The following is a 20,687-nucleotide window of genomic DNA, read 5'->3' as shown; positions in this document are numbered from 1 at the left end:
TTCATGGTCACAGCTTCATGTTTAATGTGGAATCACGTTACGTATACAATATTTCAAAAGATCCAGAAACTGGTTAAGAGTTAAAGGCCAGTAGAACAAAAATACAGGAAATCCAAAACACATCTTTCACTTTTTTGAATCCTAAATTTTAGGGTCACATGCCTGAACAGACAAGTTTGTTTTATGAGGAAAGAAACTTTGGTATGGAGTTGAACAAGCCACATGAATAGCACCTGTAGCTTTCAAAATAAATAGTAATGCCTAACTAGACATCATGTCAGCAAAATATCCTCTTAAAGAAAGACCAAGAACAAGCATATGCTTGGAGCTATGAATCAAGACTGGACAACAGAAACAAGTGTAATTTTTTTTTTAAAGTAACTTTAAAGCGTTTCTGCTTTCTATGTTTCTGATGCTGAAATTAGTAAGAAACCATTCTTACAATGAGAAAGCTTTCCTTTTATTTGGTAACCACTAGTAACCACTCTCTTAAAAATTGCACTCTTGATGCATGAAGAACATTGTATTAATTTTTTTCTTCAAGTCTTCAGACACCCTCTATTTTTCTAAAATACTGTATTTTTATTCTATAGGCCCATGCTGTTAGCAGTACAAGTTGCAAACAGAAATATCCCCTTACTCCAAGAGTTACATATTAAGAAGGTCAAAGATAAATTTGACCTCAAAATGGAACAAAAACATTTTTTAATAAACAGTACCAGAAATAACAAATGATCTTTGTAATGTGTGATAGTCTCCTACAGCCATTCATAAAGTAATTACCAGAATGTTAGTCTATGTTAATCTGTGGTTTATGGGTTTGCAACAAAGCACAATACACATTGAACGGAATGAGTGAAACTTCCGTTTCCAGTGTATAATGAATTTTAGTCATTTAATAAATTTTAGCTTTTGTCTGTGTATTCCACTGTAGTGCTGTGACAACAAATCACACCTGTGTACCAGAGCATACATCAACAGTATGATGTAACTTTTACTTACACCACTGCTATATTTAGCTTTTTGAAAGAGACATAAGCATACACTATGGCCACATCAAATAATTTTCTGGGATTTTTTTTTTTTATAACCTTCACTTTTTCAGTAATACTTCACTTTTTAAATTTGAATCATTGAAAAATATCACGGAAAGTTTATACAGGAATAGCTATCAGGAATAACCTCACAGGCACTGATATGACAAACATTTATTTTAAGGGCTGAGAGGCATTAATATCTTATTGACAAAGTTGACTGAAAAGAATAACTAACTTTGTCTAAATGGGAAATGCCCGCTTTTGCTTGTATGTTGAGAAAAGAAATTCAGAAAGTTATTTTTTGGCCTTCCTATGTCACAAAGTCAATCATACAAAGATCTACGCATTTTACCTAAATTATAGTTTTAAAAGCTCTTCTATGAAAAACAAAAAAACATCATGCAAAACTTTGATCAATTATACAGCTGCTGTAAAACTGTTGCAAGACCATACTGTATATATTAGCTTTTATACTGCTAATGCACAACTAACAGCAAACTTGATTAGATTAACACAAATTTGTCTTAATTACACCGTTATATCACACTAAGGAGACAAGTGCCACAAGATTGGCAAAAACATTTAATTCTGAGCACTCAAATGGCAGGATAATTATGTGTTGTAACCCCTTCACATTTAGAAATAAAATATAATCCTGCAGTCTCACTTTACAAAAAAAAAACTTCTGTAAGATATTAATTGGGAGGGGAGCAGTTTCTACTATCTAAACCAAAGTAACTTATAAAGCTAGTGTCAAGGGCAAACATAAAACTTCTAAATAAAAAGTCAAAATACACATAGCAACAAAAGCACAAATGCTGCATTAAATACAGTAAAGATAAGAAGACAACGCACTTGTTAACAAAAAAAGATCAAAATAAAAGAATAAAAGCTACTGAAGTTAGCAACACATTGAAAGAAATGCAATGAGGGAAAACTATTTTTTCCTGTGACAGAGCTTCCATTTGCAGTCTCTCCATCCATAATTTGTCTGGTATAGTACATCCATTAAAATATTCAGAATCACACAGAAGAGCTAGATTGTTCTCTTCCAAATGTAATTCCCAAGTTGGTTTTGGATGTTTTAAACAGACACTATTATGAATGAAGTAAAAGCAAGGCAACAAATGGACTTTTTATCACCTTTGACATTAGCACTGATGACAAGCATTTTTAAAAGTTATCATAATCTTTTTTGTCTTTTTTTCCTTCTGCTTCAAATCCATCAACCCCATCACTGTCCCTTCTTCTTTTACGATTATTATGGATGTTGAAGCGTTGATTCATCTGTGGTAAAGGATCCATTCCTAAAACTTTGTGTATTTGACGGAATGCAAGGAGTCTCAGTGCAAACTAGAAAAAGGGTAGAAAGAAGGAACTTCTGTTAGAAACAAAGGTAAATTTTGAGTACTTTGTCGAATAATTAATGAAGAACATTAGCGATGTATGATATTATCCTTAGCTCTTGTTATCCCCTCTTCCATCCCTCAATGAAGTAAACACAATAAAATGTGTATGTCACATTTGCTGCTTCGGTACAAAGTCCATGAACTTAGCTTTAAAATAACATACATGTGTTTTAGCTGCTGGACTTGCACTGAAGTAGCCAAAGCTTGCCAGGAAAAGTTGTGTCCACCATCTAGCTCCATTAAACAAAACAAAACCAACCAACCAACTAACAACAATAACGAAAAATGAATCACTAAACAAAAACCACCTCAAAAATCAGCCATCAAGTTTAGTTACTTCACATATATATTTCCTTACCTGTGCACTCGAAGTAATATCCTCTCGTTGCTGATCTGTCATTACAGCAAGTGTATCAAAAGGATCTTTTTCACAAGGGTCCAAAAGGCCAGGACCACCTACAATGGTTATACTAATTAGCAGCACATCTCCACCTTATTTCAAACAAGATTAGAGATTTTCAATTAGTTAAAATAAATATACAGACACTGGTCGAATGCAACTTGCCTTTAAGGATGATTCCTGAAGATATACACTCAAAAACTCTTCTCAGTGCATCCCCAGGACTCTGAGGTCCAGTAGCGCTGCTAATCGCTTTTTCCACAAGCAACTCCATAGCCTAGACCAACAATAAGAAAATCCAGCCACTTTAGAAGACGGATTAAAACAGAAAATACTGCTGGTGTTGTTAAATACAAAACTTTTGAATTTGGAGTTTTGGAAACTATTATACATTCTAGAACACTTTCAGTTTAAATGGAAAAAAATCAGCTATTTTAGAGATGAATAAAAAGAAACCTGGTGCAAGATTAACATTGAGTACTGATGCGCTCCTTCTCATCACAAGTTGTTCAAAAGTTTTGGAGAAATGTGTACAGTAGTAGCCTACATATGCAGGTAGACAAGTTGTACAGCCATTTTTTAAAGAGAGTATGAAACACGGTAGGTCACCTTAATCTGTCAGCAACATGAATAAGCAACACACAGTGTATAAAATGAAATTAACACAATGCTGCAGAAAGTAGCATTTTTTTCTTCAAGAAACTTAAAGCATCAAAAATCTAACTTTTAACGTTTAAGTGATTACTAGTTCAGCAGCACGTTCTCTCATGGATATAGGCTAACACTAACTCAGATGTTAAACAAGTGCAAAGAAATCTTTATGATAAACAGGTTTCTAAAATTGATACATTGTTTGATATTAGTTAAAATAGCTTAAACAATTAACTATATTACAAATATTGGGATTTTTTTCTGTGAATATTTCCATTGTTTACTTTTATTAGACACGTTTTTTTCCAGAAAAACCTACAAAAGATATTTGCAAAAGTAAAGAATAGCGTTTTCTTTTACCCCAGCTTCAAATGGATGTTTCAGTACTACCCCTTTGGCAAGTTTAATCCTCCAGCAAGTCTCTTTTGGTTTTTGGTGGGTTTTTTGTGAGGAGCTTGTTTTTTCATCCTCCCCATCCAGTTTACAGTTGTTCAGCTGTTGCCTTTTATTTTTACTTTCCCAGCGTAAAGGCCTATTCTGATGCATGCAAATAACTACAGGCAGTGTTGATTACAATCCTACACTAAGGGAGCCATTCTTTCTTATTTTAGCTCCATTTAACTGATAAATGTCAGTTCTTGAGCATGGTATTTCCATACTCCCATTGTATCACTCAGGATTTAGCAACAGTAATTTAGTTATTTTCAAGTATGAAGCAAAATACAGCAGAAAGGAAAAAAAAAGTAGATAATGTTTTTTGCATTTCTTGAAGTCTAGCTCTTTTGGATCCTCATACAATACACTAAAGTCTACAACTTAATCCTACGAAAATGTGAATTATGATGCCCTCGTGTTTATGTGTACAAAAAGATGGATTTCAAGTTTGAAAAATCGAACTTGAATAATAGTTCTTTCTAACTTGTACGAACTTGACAAAATTATTCTAATTTAATTTTTATTTTTAGGTATGTAAAGAGGGTGCTACTAGGGTCCTATTATAATCTACTTTTACAGCTACTTAGGATCTTTTTGAAAAGCTCTGGCATCTCTTTGGTTTGTAACATGCCCACAGGTTAGGAGAAGTTATGTATCCAGAAAAATACATTTTTTTTAAACCTATGAAATTCCATCTGTGACTGGCAGAAATTATATATATGTGGAATCACCATTTTCATTCTGTCATTGTTTTTATCAGTAAGACTTTACCAGCGGGCCAGAAGAACAGCTGACTATGTATACTTCAATGTTGATCTATGTCACTGACAATGCACCAGGTATGAGGAACAAATCAGGAAATCACTTCTGCAGAGAACTGAGACACAGCTCGGCCTGGCACTCTGTTTCATTACCTCCCTTCCCTTCTGGATGTGCCTTAGATAATGTAAGAAACAAGAAACAACATTCCTTGTCCCTCACCCAGGTACCTGCTGTGTGTTGCAATAGTTTGAAGGATGCTTCTCTGAAAGTATACCAGGGTTTATTCCTTGGCAACTCAGTATCAAAGTGATGTTGAGAGGGCACTTACATACTTAGCTTCTCTTAAGCTATATCTGTACAGTGTATCTTACATGAAATGTAGCACAGAAACTGTCTTTTTTTTTTTTATTTTAAATATTTAAAACCCAGAAATAACTGCTCCACAGTTTTTTCTAGAAGCCGTAAATATTATCAGAAGTAATTTAATAAAATTGTCTGCAAGCTTAGCACAATTGTAAAGCATTTCTCACTGAAATAAGGCTAATGGGTCACACTGTCTTGACAATGTTAACACCCTTCTTGCCAAAACACCCTTCTTGCCAAAAAGGAAGCAGCACAGTGCAACTGGACCTGGACTATGAAACAAAACAGTCAGTGCTAAGTTTACTTCCACACAATCCATGTTTCAGAGATTTTGTTTCAGACTGACTTTGTCTAGTCCACAGATTGAACTTCTGTTGATGCTTGGAGCATGAGTTGCACTTCTGGAGAGCATCATTTAAGATAGTCAATGCAAAAGGAATGCTCCAAGAATATTTGTCTGTAAGAGAGATAACCCAGTACAATCCAGTGATTTAAGTGACACTGACCCAAATGCTAGTGGTGACACATCCATGGACAGCACTGAAGTACTGTAGTATTTCACCTTGTGGAAGGGACATATGAATGATCACAGGAATTACTATTACTGTGATTTGTTCTTTCAAGTAGCCTTTTTGTTATCATAGAACTATCTGGGCATGGCTGACATTATTTTAAACAATTTTTGGGAAACCCCAAGCAATTTAGAGTAGGTGGTTAGAAAAAAATTAATTATTTTATACAAAATAATGGAAAATACAAAAGATGAAATCTAGAATATTAATGATACCCACAAAGAACATGAAAGAACAAGAAAATTCCTTTGGGGAAAAAAAATAATTCCAGTTCCAAATGACACAACCTCAGATAATTAAATTTTTAGAGGCACTCTGGATTATATGTTGGGAAAAAAAGAAAGAACGAAAAAACATAAACCAAACCCCAAATTACTTTTTGAAAAAGTTGACATCTAAAAACTGTAGTAACACTTCCCTATGCTTTACTTGCAGCACCATGTGTATTAAAAAGACTCATTCAACAGAACATTACTCACCCAGCTCGGAAAATCAGACCAAGTTGGAACTCGCTGACAGAGGTCACGAAGAATACGTATGATAATCACACAGGACTGCAGACCATTAGCTCTAGCCTTGAGAGCAATACAAAATCAAATTAATTAATCCTAGCCCCTTTAGCAAATAGGGCTTGTTGAAAGACTAAAACACCACTGTTCAATGGAAGCTCAGATACAAGATTGAAACAAATAATTCTACAACTTTATTCCATGAGCCGCCATTTACAGCAGTATTTTATACAGGGTTAGTAATTTAAGGTGGTAGAAGTCAAAGTGCACAGGTTATACAAGAATAACGTTTCTTGATCCCCTGTACACTTTGACCTATGTTCACTTGTAACAATAAATACAGTATCTTTCTATATTAGAAATGAAAAGGATAAAGTAAAGATCTAAGAAATAGGTATAGAGACTGAAAGGTCAAGGGAATCTGTTTGGTTTCTTTATTGTGCCTTTGCCAGAACGCAAAGTCACTAAACCAAACAGTTGCTTCTCACCTTTCATTCCCTACACTTAACGCACTTAAAGAAATAGGAAACAAAGTCTTAAATCTAAACACAAAGCTTTAAACACATATTCCATTATTTAAAGCGAAGTTACTCTGCAGCCTTATGGAATATATAACAAATATACAACACATGATCACCCCAAGCGAGTCAAGCTTTCAACATCGCCTTCTCAATGACCAGGAAAAAAAAATCACGTCAAATGAGCAATAACTGCATAAAGCAGTTCCTCCATACTCAACCTTCTACATTTAAATTTAGGGACCAGAAAAATATTAAATATTATTAGCATGAACAACACTGAGTGTTTTCACATAATTAAACATTTATATTGCAACTGAACTAATCTCTCATAAGGCTACAAGAAGAAAGTAAAATGATGTTCCGAACCTGGAACCACTTAGCGTGGCGTAGAGCAGCCAGAGCGTCAAGGCATTTTTGCCTGTCCAAGACGTCCGGTGGGTCTTTCACCATACCCGAGGTTACATCTAAAATGGATTGAATTGGCAAAATGCAGTGAGGAATGGGTGTTTGACCAGGGGAGCAAGACACTTCCTTAAAGTAGCTTCAATGTCACACATGCCATTTAAAGTTTAAACCCTTGAACGACAAATGTAAATGTTCAACAAAAGCCATTCAATTAGGATTAGGGCATCAACCCCGTGTGAAGATCAACAGTGTATAATACTTTTATTTTCAAATGCACTGCAGATTATGCAATGCGTGGTACTTCTTTCTTTAAGCTAACACTGGAAAAACATGTATCACCTAAAATTAAATACTGAAGGAAGGATGGTTGGACACAGTGCACCAGCACAGAGAACACAAGACAGAAGGAACACAAAAATCCACTTTAACCGAGTAGAAACATTTGAACTTAGTTTCTTGTCAATTTTGATGGTCACGTGTTATTTGGGACCTATTCTGAAAACTAGGTATAACAAATCTTAAAAGCACTGGATGTTTAGTGATGTTATTTTTATCATACCTTAAACTTGAGATTATTTTGCTTGAAAAACCTGACTAAAGAAATGTGTTCTTCAATATTAGAGGTTCTATTACTTTCTAGTACCCTCTCTCTTACTCATATAAATAAAATTCCTCAACCCATAATATATGTGCTTCAATATAATTTAGGATGCAAAGAAGCATCTGAAAAGGGACTGCTTTACTTAAGATTAAGCAGGAAAAAGAAAAGCAAGGAATAGCGTAAAAGACAAAGCAGAACATGTGAAAGACAAAGAAAATATAGTAGAGCTTGCATATTTAAATGTTCAGAAGAAGACTTAATTACCAAGCCAATTGCTTTGTTAGCAAAGAGATCAACAGGCCCTTTTGGAAGTGGTTTTCCCAGTGGAACTGGAACCACTGAACAATGTTAAATGGTATCCTTGGGTTACTTAAAAACTGTACTGATATAATGCAGTGATCAACTTTAAAAGTTGTTTCACTAATTATGAAAACGGCTGTTGTGGGTAGTAACAAAGTATATTGGTAGCATAACTGATGCTAAGCAGAAGAGATAAGATGAAACCAAAAGCCCTCACTCAATGGTACTCATTTCACAGGAGCTGGCTTTAAGGAACAACATAATTTACTCCAGCAAGATATAAATCTATGTAAATCAGAGAATTAAAAAAAAAATATTGAGACTCATGAAACATGCTTGCAAGGACAAGCTGTCAGGGATGTTGCAGAAAGACAGCTCTGAAACCATCTATTTCACACAAATGTAAAATAAATAGTAGGACACTTTATTATACAAAGAGCTAAAAAGCCATGCATGAACATGGTGGTAGAACTCCACAATATAATTATAAAATTTAATCTGAAGTACTACATTCATATTTGAGCATTTTTATAGGATAGTCCCATTGCTCTGCACAGGGCTAAAAGTGGGAAGACTTCAAGATAAGAAGGAAGCTGAGAAGAACACAGCTATCTTCTCACAGAACTTATGGATTATATGTTAAAGTGGAAAGATTAAAAACTGCACTAACAAGGCATTTACAGAGCAAATGAAGACATTTAGAACAGTATTTTCTTTTAAAAAAAAACCAAACCAAACCCAAGCCTATACAAGAGAGGTGCCAGGTAAGATAACTGATGAAACAAGTACTATCTGGATATTAGAGACAAGGAGAACATCTAGAAAAAACCCACAGCAGGAAAAAAGTGGTAAAGTAAGGTTGAGAAATTAAAAATAAAAATAGGGGTTGCTGCGTCTAGCAGCCTAATCAGTTAATTATTTACATTCTTTTGAAACTAATATGCAAATAGGTGACTTCAAACTTCAATTTGGAAAACAATTTTACTACAAAGAATTACAGTTTAAATGCACAGAAGAGATATCTGCTACTAGCAGATATCACATCAATATCCTTGAAACAGACTTTGAAAGCCGTAAGTTGCCAAGGCACCTATTGCACTGAGAATATATTGACTGAAAAAATGTTTCAAGGAAACCCTTGTAATATTTAATCTGTGGATTTTTGCATCTGTTTCGTATTTCAGGATTAACCCCTTAAAGACTATTTGACTAAATTCAGATGCCTAACATACCACCCTGTTAAGCTAAGACAAAAACTGAATTAATTTACAAAACACAAGCACAAATTCTTAACCTATGTAACTTAATTTATTACTGGCCTAAATATAAGGGGTTAATCTTCAGTTAGACATGCTGTGTCCACACTACCTCTTTGTTAAAAGTTAACAGGTATATCAATTTCAGTAAGTTTTATTATGGGAAATACATTTTACCCAGTCAACTATTTCAAGACTAGTGTGAACACTGCTTAATTCTAGGAGAGAGACAAAGACGAAAAGAAAAAAAAAAAAAAAAGGAAAAAAAAAAAGGAAAAAAAAAAGAAAACGACACACAAAGTAACAGCAGATGCTAGGACTATGCATCCAAACCCCCTCCCTTTGTAAAACATGGCAGGTGTGACACTGAGCTTTAGAAAACCTTGGTCAAAAATCCTTCCGATGTCTTGGCAGCAACCCCTGACAGGGATCAAGTCCCTCTGCTAGAAGGCTTTGGACCGGGGCTGTTAGCTAAGGGTAAAAAAGACACACGCGCACACATATATGCGTTTATAGGTATGTACATTTTGTTTGCTGAAGGAAAGATTCCACAGCAGGGGTTAGAGCACTTTCAATGCATCTGATTCAGTAAACTGTCAAACGCACAATACTGTAAGAAACAGTAGCTATGCGGTTAACAATTTTATTTCACTGTATTTTTTTTTAGCCTTTTATCATGTAATGGGGTTATTACACATCAAACATGATTCTACTCCACGTGCAAGTCTCAGTCTCATCTTTACTCAAACTGGTTCTTCCGGTAAAGCCTTCCTTATCGCCTGAACTAGCTCCCCAAGCGGGCTAAAAAAAAATGAAAACTTTAAACCATTGTAAGACACAGAGCATAACAAGCTGCAGCAAGAAAAAACACAAACACATACTGTTACTCTGCAGCAAATAAGCAGTAGTCTTCGTAGTAAGGCCTTCTTTGCTGCAATAATTTGCAATTCCATCTTCTATTTGCTCTAGTTTCAAAAGTGAACTTTTCTGCACATCCATTTGATACTGCTCAGTGTCTTGAAGAGAAATCTAACTTGATTTTGCTTGCCTAGAGGCAGTACTGCATCCAGCAGTGAATAAACTCACAATGATCATTTTAACTCAAGTGTGGGTCAGACAAAATACAGATTTGTTTCCTTTAGGTGGCATAAATTAAGGGATTGATGGCAGTACTTTGAAATTTATTTTTAGTCCACATAATAGAATTTTATGCCATAAACCACTTAATTGAAATTAAGTATTGCGGCAGGATTGATATTGCAGTTTTGCACAGTATATTAAGAAATAAACATTTCATTTAGTGGTTAATCTAATTTGATAATCAAATATTTTACATTAAAGTATTCTTTATTAAACTTAAATAATTTGTGAAGTCTGATTCAGCACAGACAAACGAAGGGTCATGTTATAGTTAGATGGTCAAAAAACAACTAAATTTGTTGGGTGTGCCAGTACATTTAGAAAGCCTTTATAGCTAGGAATACTATGCACATCTTAAAAATAATGTACAAAGTACTCTTGAAGACGCTTCAGAAGTCATCCAAACCAAGAATGCATCTTGAAATATTTTTCTGATTATGGAGGACAACTTGGTTAACACAGCTTACTTGCACAGCTACAGGACGCTTACTGATGCAATATAGAAGTCTCAAGTATTTTATAAGACATGTAATGATGAGATGAAATAAAAAAAACCTGTGTGGCTTCTATAAGTACGTATATACACAAGCACACGTATACATACACACATACATTTTTTTTCAACCTGCATGTAAGTGTTAAAATAGCTTCAGATTTCCCATTTGTAGGTTCACTGTCAAACACCAGAACCCTGTTTGCCATGATCTCTTTCAACTATGAAAATACAGGATTAAAAGGAAACAAAAGTTAATTTTATCTGACCCGTAAACAAAAAGAACCAATGTACTGCAGACATTTAATCATGCTTGTTGGCTTAAAAGCTTTTGGAGCTTTGAAAGTGTTACAGAACAGACCCTAAAGCAACACTGCTGGCACCAGAGAAACTATGGACTTCAGAAATGTGAATTGATTTACAAGCTCCACCTTCTGCTTCAGCTCAACGACAAAGCCATTTCTTACTGTACTAGTCTGGGTTTGCCAGTTGGATAGAAGACTGATTGTAATACCAGGAGCCTAAATACACTCAAAAAGCACTCCAGACCAAAAACAACCTCAGAAAGCTGGAAAAAATCACATTGTCTTTTAAAGTTAGAAGCACTGTTACCATCAAAGTATAAAAGTGCATTTTAAGTGGCACTGCTATTTGGAATGTGCAAGTGATAGTAATACTGACCCAGTTTAAACCCCAAACCCTATTATTTAATTTCCTAAAACCACACAATCTCTTAGGGCAAGGCTGCTCTAGAAAGCCACTTTATAGCCACTTGTTCTAAAATACTTAGTTTTCCATGTAATTTTAAAAGAGAGGAAAAAAATAGTCATGTTTGTACCTTTTCCAGAAAGCTGAGGTTGGACGTGAAGTTAGAAATTTTACAAATTAAATAAACACATCATATACGCATTTATTTTAACCAACTGTTCTCTACCAAGACTGGTTGTTGAAAAACAAGGTTTCGATCAAATACATGTGCCAGCATGTTGCCTTCCAGGACCTTAATGCCATCTTAAGCAGAATAGATAAACATAAACAGGTGAGAAAGAAGTAACATCTTTAACAACTTCCCAACCTCCGTCCCTCATGTTCTCCTCCCGAATGACTGGAGATGTCAGTGTGATAGTAACTTGCATTTTGGGTTCCACACATGAATTTAAAATTATTGCTGCTTCTGACACTGCACACTTGATATCGTATTTCTCAGGACTTATTACCTAAATATCGAGAAACAGAAATTTCCATTATCGCATGTCAAATAAAAGCATTGGGAAGAATTTCAACATAGTGTTTTTCACAGAAAGGCAGAAACACAATATAATTATATGAAGGAGATACCTCTATATTCAAAGAAAGCACAGTATACACAATTAAGACATATATATATATACATATGGACTTGCATGGTCTCCATTAGTGAAAATACACAGCAGTCACCAAGCATGCAAAAAAAAAAAAACAACCTACCCAGAAAGGAAATTCACATACAAATAAGTTACATAACAAGAATCCTGACAGTGTTTGAGACAAAGAAATCCTCAGTGCCACTTCAGTGTCAGCTGCACATGTTTCTTATTGGAACACGGGAGCCTTTAAAAAGCACAAAGATGTACGAGTTGTTCTTCAAGCCAGCAGCTACACAATGGCTACTGCTGGGTACATTCTATACTTGGCTGTCGCAACATTATATGATAAAAGGGCAAGATAAACACCAGGGAAAAAAATGTAAGAGTAAGTAATGATGTAGTTACTTTGAATTGCTTCTTGCAACTAGGTTTAATAATTCTAAATATCCCCAAACGGAAGCTGTAGGCACTTCTGTCACCTTCTTCCACAAACTAAAGGGACAATGACTTCCACAAAACCAAGACCAAGATGTGCAGTTTTAAATTTTTCTTCTGTTCTGTTTCTTCAACAAAAGCATATTCAAGACAATTTTCTAATCAATTTTATCTTGCTAAAGCTTGTATCATGTTACTGATTCTGCCAAACATTTTACCAGAGAGTACTGAAATACTTATGCTGTGACAAGCATTCTGTAATTATGGTGGACAGGCTTTATTCAGCAGAAACCTTATTTCTTGTGGAAATATAGAAAATGCTTTATATGAATTCTGCTGAATGGTCTAGGACTGCATGTACTTTTTTTTAAGGGCCAAATTAAAATAAAACCGCCAACCAAACACAAAAAACTTAGTTAACTCATTATGGAAGTACAAAGCATTGACACATATAAATTGGAAACAAGATCTAAGTACAAACAGACTGACATGGAAAACCCTGATCTTCAGGCAGAAAGCTGCCTCTAGCACTGCACGAATTACCTCTATCACTGCTGGTAACTGGATAATAGTTTTTCTTCTATTCATTTGTATTTCCCAGTTAAATGAAATCTGTTATACGATGAGTGACACTACACATAGACACTTGTATGGACACAATATACAGAAAGCAAAACATGCAGCATAGCCCCCAAATTCAGATGCAAACACTCAGAAAATTGAAAGAAACTGAACCTGAGCTATGAAACGTGGCACAGTCAGCCCTGTAGACATTTGACTTGAGGACAGATTTTTACAGTATCCTTACAAAAATTAAAATCCAAAAATTTAACTTCTACTTACTGCAAGTTGTTTGGGAAGACTTTCAGCAATACGACTGAGTAACGTCTTAGAAGGCTTCTCAGCACATAACAAAACAAGATTAACATTTCGGTCTCCACGGAGTAGCAAACCTTTAGCCAAAACGCCTACTCGCAAAACTCCTTTCAAAGCTCTGTGAATTATAGTTAAAAATTGCATTTAAAATAATACAAAAATCTTAAAACTAATCCTAAAGACAGAAAAGTGAAATAAGAGTATTCCACATATTTTTGAGGCCATAGTGATATATACCATATCAAAACCCTAAGAGAAGAGAATCCCTGGAAGCACTGATAACAGTGGAAGGAAAAAATTCAGAAACAAATTATGAAATACTCCAAAAGTAATTAAAAATTACCTGTCTTTACTGCCATCTTTTTTGTCATCTCCCTCTTTGTTCTTGCTTTTTTCAAGATCAGTCATACTGTCAGAAACAAGTTTCAAAGCACGCTCAGTAATAGAAACAATTTTCTGGACTGCTTGCAGCTCCTCTTCTGTTGGATATATAGCTGCATGTTTGGTCATCACATAGCGGTCATCAGAAGAGTCAGGTCGGCGTAGAGGCTAAAGAGATGAAAAAGAGTATTTCTGAAATTTGGGTAGGCTCCCAAGTTCACAAATCATAAGGGACAAAAAACCAAACATGCTAAACAACAGAATATTCAAATCTCAAACCACTGAAATGTAACAAAACATGAAGTGTCCTTAACAACTTAAACTGGTTACAATCAATCACAACTGAAAAAACATAAAATAGATCAAAATTCAACAAATTATGAAATCCGAGGATGAAAAGTATCTCCCCAACATAAATACGTATTGTCTATCATCTGGGAAGTACTTGCATGTTGCTGCAAAAGAAAGTATTAGGATTGCTTTTGTAGAATCACAGAATTCAAATAGGAAGGGACCTCAGGAGGTCCTCTAGTCCAACCTCCTGTGCAAGCCATGGTCAGCTTTAAGACCACATAATGTTGCTCAGGACTTTATCCAGTTGGTTCTTGAAAACCAAAGATGGAGGCTGCACAACACCTGTGTGAAAATAAAATATTTTCTGTATTCAATCTGAACCTCTTTTTTCTCAGCTTAAGCTGGTTGTATCTCACCCTCTCATGACTGTGAATAGCCCAGCTCCATTGCCTTTATAACGTACAGTTATTACAAAGCTATTACAGTGCACTGAACCTCTCCTCCAGGCTGAATAGGGCCGGATCCCTCATTTTCCGCTCACATGGCGTGCATTCCAGACCCCTGACCATCCTGGTAGCCTCTCACTGAACCTGCTACGGTTTATAGCATCTTTCTTGTACTGGAGAGCCCAAAACTGAATGTAGTATTGCAGTGTGGGTCTAATAAAAGCTGACAATTTCCCTTTACCTGTTGATTACTGTTAATATAACCCTAGACACTGTTTGCCTTCACTGCTGCCAGGGCACATATTGACTCACGTTCAGCTTCCTATCTGCCAAGATCCTCAGGTCCCTTTCAGCAGTGCTGTTACCCAGCCTGTCACTCCCCAGCCTGTATCTGTGCAAGAGGTTATTCTTTCCCAAGTGCAGCAATAGGCGTTTGTCCTTGTAGAATTTCAGGAAGCTCCTGTTAGTCTATTCCTCCAGTTCACTTCGGTCCCTCTGGATAGCACCCCTGCCATCAAAGGTATCAGCTCTTCTCCCCACCCCAAACTGATTCAGTTTCATGCCAGCTACAAACCTTATGAGTGTGGACTCACTCCACCTTTCAGGTCACTGATAAGGTGCTAATAAGCCAAATCCCAGGATAAATCCACATTAGTACTGCATGTATTACTGACCTCCAGATAGAGTACGACCCACCACTAACCATTATCCTCTGGGACTGAAGGTCTAACCACTTTTTATCTACACATTTGTCCACAATTAGCTAAATAATATTGTATAAAGCAATTAGATAAAATAAAAAGTAGTACACAAATACAGAGTGATTTATGTTTCAGAAGAAACAATATTTGTCTTTAAGGCATCATTTTGTCATTTCAGTGGACTTATTTTGGAAGACAGATCCACCTCCACAGTTTCACTAATATATAATTTCTTCTCCATTTTTCCAAATCCTTTATTAAGAGACACTGGAAACAACTAAAGTAGCACTGAATAATTTGTAATTCTTAGCTGTGCTGCCTGCTAAGTATGATTTGATTTTTCTTCTCAAGTTAAGAAACTCACAGCTGGCCCTTGGGGCTGAGGAGGCATTCCTGGTCTAACTCCCAGCAGGCCTAGAGGTCCTGGAGGACCATGAGGATATCCTCCATCTGGTATTCTGCGACGGTCATCCCAGTGATGCTGCTCTTCCTCCATCCTCCTCCAGTACATGTCCTCTTCATATCGCCTGAAGTGCATCAATCAAAGTGTTCTCTTTATACAGCAGTTAATACTTGCAACCATTCTAAATAAATTATTGTATGTTTTCATTAACTCATTTCTAGTAGTCATAAGCAAATACCAGTGAACTCCAGAGAGTAACTAAAATGAGTGGTTAGTTTAAAAGCGAGCCTGAATTTATAGCAAAATAATTCTAATAAGTCTGCATTCCTCACGGGGACTGAACACAAAGATACCAGAAGGATAACGACAAATTAATTTAAAACAACATAGTGCAGAGCTGCCAAAACAAGCATTCAGAATAATTAGCTACAGAAGTATGGTTACTTTTAGATAATCTGACTGCACCTTTGCTTCATTCACAAATAAAACAGAGTACATTACCTCATTTCCATCCTCCAGCGTTCTTCCTCTTCTCGCCTTCTCCAGTATTCTTCTTTCTGCATCTGTTTCCTCATCTTCTCTTCTTGAATTTTCCTTGCTCGAATACTGGGCTTTACTTCTACTTGTAAGTCTGGGTTTACTTTTTTCTATTTGAGAAAAATAATGAATAAAATGCTATTTTTCCTCTTGCCATCTCAAGGTTACAGGGTTCTTCTGACATGTTTAACAAACACTACCTGTCTATGATAAAATCAAGGGGAGTAAAATGTAGTTTTAGAACTGCATTGAATGAGTTGCTGAAATAGAAAAATCTGTGTTCAGCATTCTAAAGGAAAGAAATACCAATATATTACAAAGAGTATGAATTCCCTCTTATATGAGAACAAAGGAATTTAACATTAAAATGTTACATGAATTACTAAGTAACTTGCTGTTCATTGTGTAGCAGGAGGAGTACACTATAGCCTGAAAAAACATTTCATCTTAATTACAGTGTGCTTCCTGATGCTGTTCCTTGAAGGGTCCCTCATATAGGGCCATACTGATTTACTGAATAAAATCTTCTAGTAATTTTTTCTCTTCTTTCATCCCTTTCACGATTATGCAGGTCCATTTTATCTCCTGGGATGACAGCAGATTATTCCAATCAAAAAGCACACCATATGTCAATAGGGTTGTATCTCATTCATGACTGAAAAAACTTGCAACACTTCTTTCTCAAACATCTCCATAAAGGGTTTATATGGTTTATTCTGCCCCAAACATTGAGCACTACTATTTTACACTTCTTGAAGTTAATGGTAAACAACATAAAAACCTCCTGTTGCTTGCATACGTTGTAGCATATTTTAATGTTGCAAAAGTTGCCTGAAAGAAATGTTCAAAATGTTTTTAAAAAAAAAAAAAAAAAAACAAAATACACTTTCACAGTCCGCATTACTTCTTTAAAACTATACTCCCTAAGAAATACACTTCTCTACCTTTTTTTATATGCTGTTTACTCAGAGTACCTACTTTTGTGTAGTCTTTAAATGGAAGAATGTGTAATCAGGTGGCTGACATCAAGTGGATTTTTTGATAGAAGCATTCGCATTCCTACTAACCTTGTACTGAAGTCTGTGCCTCCTTCCTTTTAAGTGCATCTCCTTGGCATTAGGATCATTAAAGCTGCATTCACAAAGTTTACAGTGAAAGCGGATCACCTTTCCTTCATCATTTCTTACCTGGAAAATAAAGTTGTAACACATCTCTTTTGGTGTTTTGTTTTGCTTTAAACAAAGCTGATTGTTGTGGCTTAACCCCAGCCAGCAAACAAAGCCAAGATAGCCACTCGCTCGCTCCCCACCCCCACCTGCCCCAAATAGAGGACAGAATCAAAAGGGAAGGAAGAAGCTTATGGATTGAGATAAAAACTGTTTCATAAAATAACAAAATAATATTAATATAATAATACTAATTAAATACATGAAAGTAAGAATAAAATATAAAATAAGAGACACTCAAAGCAATTCTGCACTAACTCTGTCTGGGCCAAGCAGCCAGTCCCTGGAAGAGAGTACCCTGGTCCTGAACAGCCGATCCCAGGAAGAAAGCGAAGAGGCCAAAAAGGTAGAAAGGCCCAGAGGCCAACTGCAAAATGGCAGGACAGCAAATGGCCTAACTAAAGGAACTCCCTAATGGAACTCAACCAAAATGGAGCAGAACCAGAATGGGTCCCCTGAGCCAGAAAACCTGACGCTCATTAAATATGAAGCATGATGCTAATAGCAGGGAATACTGTTATTAATCAGCCTGGCTGTCAGTCAAGGTCTGCCCCATCTGTGCCCTCTTTCCTCACTGCCTCCCACCAGCACATAGAGAGCCCAGAAAGACCTTGCTCCCAGACAACAACTAAAATAGTAGTAAGTTCTTATATTATCTTAATTCCAACTCAAAACCACTGGAAGGATACCTGAAGAAAAACATTAATTCTGCCCTGGGGTGTTAGCTTAATGTTCTCAAACCAAATCTACACAATGACCATGCTAGCTATGAAAAAGAAGGCTTTCTAACTGCATGATGAAAATTAACTCAATTTCAGTCAAACCAGCACACTGATTCAAAAAGTAATCCAATTCAGTGACCCTGGATAATGTTAGCCTGTCTCAAAACATGCCAAAAAGTTCATGCAGTAACTGAAGGAAGTCAGATTAGAACTTTCAATTCTGACAGACACACCATTGTGCTTGGTAAAAAACAAAGTTCTTCCATTCCAAAGAGTACGCAGCTTTAAACTGGAGCCTGAACATACTAAGTTGAATAACTACAAAACGTCAAACCATGAAAAATTTACATCAGACTTCATCCACATATCTCATGCCACCCATATGAAGAATGCCCCACTAAACAAAAAGAAACATGTATAATACAAAATTGTAAACATATGCACAATCCTTTGCAGGTTCAATGCCTTGTAATTCTTATCTCCAACGAGGACCCTGTGAATTATAGGTCAGTCAGCCTCACCTCAGTCCTTGGGAAGGTAATGGAGCAGTTAATCCTGGAAACCATTTCCAGGCACACTAAGGGCAAGAAAACTATCAGACATAGTCAACATGGCTTCTCCAAGGTCACGTCATCCTTGACCAACTTGATAAACTTCTGTGGTGAAATGACCAGCCTGGTAGTTGAGGGGAAAGTAGCTGATATTGTCTACTTCAGTAAGGCCTCTGACACAGTCTCACCATAATATCATCATACACAACCTATTGATGTATGGGCTGGATAAGTATAAAGTGAGGTGGATCAAAAACTGGCTGAATGGCCAGGCCCAGGGAGTGGTGATCAACAGAATGAAGCCTAGTTGGAGGCTAGTAACTGGGTCCAGTCCTGGTTAAACACCTTCATTAATGATATGGATGATGGAGCAGAGCGTACCCTCAGCAAGTTTGCTCATGACACAAAACAGGGAGGAGTGGGTGATGTCCCAGAGGGATACAGAGCCGTGTAGAGGGATGTCAACAGGCTGGAGCAGTGATCTGACACGAATCTCGTGATATTCAACAAGAAAAAGTGCAAAGCTCTGTAGCCAGGGAAGAACAATCCCTTGCACCAATATGTGCTGGGTGCCACACAGCTGGAAATCAGCTTGGCAGAAAGGGACCTGGGGGTGCCAGTGGAAACCCAAGTTGAACACGACCCAGCAACGGGCCCTTGCAGCAGAGAAGGCAAACGGTGTCCTGGGTGCATTACACAAAATGCGGCCAGTCGGTCGAGGGAGGTGATCCTGCCCCTCAAACTCAGCCCTGGTGAGGCCACACCCAGAGTCCTGTGTCCAGTGCTGGGTGCCCAAGTACAAGAGGGACATGGCCAGAGTGGAGAGAGTCCAGCAAAGGGCCACAAAGATGATGAAGGGACTGGAGCATCTCTCCTTTGAGGAAGGGCTGGAGAGCTGGGACTGTCTGGCCACGAGAGGAGAAAGCTGAGTGGGGCATCTGCTTAATGTATATAAATACCTGACGGAAGGGCACAAAGAGGACAGAGCCAGACTTTTTCCAGTGGCCCCTAGAGACAGGAACTGAGGCAATGGGTGCAAGCCGAAACACAGGAGGTGCCTTCTGAACATAAGTAGAACACTTTTAGACTGTGAGAATGACTGAGCACTGGCACAGGTTGCCCAGGGAAGTGGTGGAGTCTCCCTCCTGAGAGATACTCAGAAGCCATCTGGACATGGTCTTGGGCAACAGCTTGAGGTGGCCCTGCCTGAGAGAGACTGGACCCCAAATGACCTCCAGCGGTCCCTTTCAACCTCAGCCATTCTGTGATTCTGTTTCACGTTGAACAAGCTTTCACTAGTTAAAAAATAATACACATTTTCATATCAATACCTCCTCCACATAGTCATGGCCCACTGGCTGGACATCACTTTGCAAGGCAGCAAGAGTTGTGGGAGTCACAGGTTCAGCTGCTGTGTCTGCTTTTACTTCCTGTGTTTGTACTGTAGCAGCAGGAGGTGTTTTAACACTTTCGGCTGATTTCATTTCTTCCAGTTTACTTCCTGTTGTCTGCAGCTTATTGCCACCTAGAAGTCAAAAAAGTTAAATTGTTAACTTTAATAAAATGAGAATGTGATTACACAGGATGTGCAAACCGAAGACTTTCTTTGCGAATATCGATGTTCTGGCCAAAGTATTCTCAATATTTTAAAATTATTTTAAACATAAACATATTTATAATACAATTTAAGTTTTTCTAAAGTAAGTTTAATAACATTCAAGTTACTTAAATACGTAGTTTTTTATTTTAGCAAGAAAAACTTTTGCTTCATATAATTGCAATTTTAACACCTTTTTAGATATGACTGAATGGGAACAACACAGCAAATGTAATTTAATAATCTCTTTTTTGTCATCGGATAATTTTTTCTTTTGTAAATGGATCTAAAAAAGTACTTCAAAACCTTGTAATGTTG

General features: G+C 36.7%; 1 protein-coding gene across 4 annotated transcripts in view; it reads right to left on the bottom strand.

Moving 5' to 3' along the window:
- ZFR (zinc finger RNA binding protein) overlaps positions 1-20,687 on the bottom strand; it is a 46,671-nt gene continuing 25,984 nt past the window's right edge. For 3 of the 4 annotated variants that reach the window (XM_082075273.1, XM_082075274.1, XM_082075275.1), the window contains 12 exons: positions 20,104-20,297; positions 17,341-17,460; positions 16,238-16,383; positions 15,698-15,860; positions 13,855-14,060; positions 13,479-13,629; positions 11,930-12,071; positions 7,026-7,123; positions 6,109-6,204; positions 3,012-3,123; positions 2,805-2,902; positions 1-2,390 (listed from right to left, as the gene is read on the bottom strand). In XM_082075273.1, the coding sequence (XP_081931399.1) occupies positions 2,211-2,390; positions 2,805-2,902; positions 3,012-3,123; positions 6,109-6,204; positions 7,026-7,123; positions 11,930-12,071; positions 13,479-13,629; positions 13,855-14,060; positions 15,698-15,860; positions 16,238-16,383; positions 17,341-17,460; positions 20,104-20,297 (1,706 nt within the window). In that variant the 3' untranslated portion in view covers positions 1-2,210. Of the gene's footprint in view, positions 2,391-2,804; positions 2,903-3,011; positions 3,124-6,108; positions 6,205-7,025; positions 7,124-11,929; positions 12,072-13,478; positions 13,630-13,854; positions 14,061-15,697; positions 15,861-16,237; positions 16,384-17,340; positions 17,461-20,103; positions 20,298-20,687 lie in introns of those variants that run through there. The other variant, XR_014186268.1, reaches the window with a different exon arrangement.

The sequence above is a fragment of the Streptopelia decaocto genome (assembly GCF_964273445.1).
Source record: "Streptopelia decaocto genome assembly, chromosome: Z".
Classification (NCBI taxonomy): domain Eukaryota; kingdom Metazoa; phylum Chordata; class Aves; order Columbiformes; family Columbidae; genus Streptopelia; species Streptopelia decaocto.
Note: the sequence above shows the minus strand (reverse complement) of the source record. Positions and strands in the feature narration are given on the sequence as shown.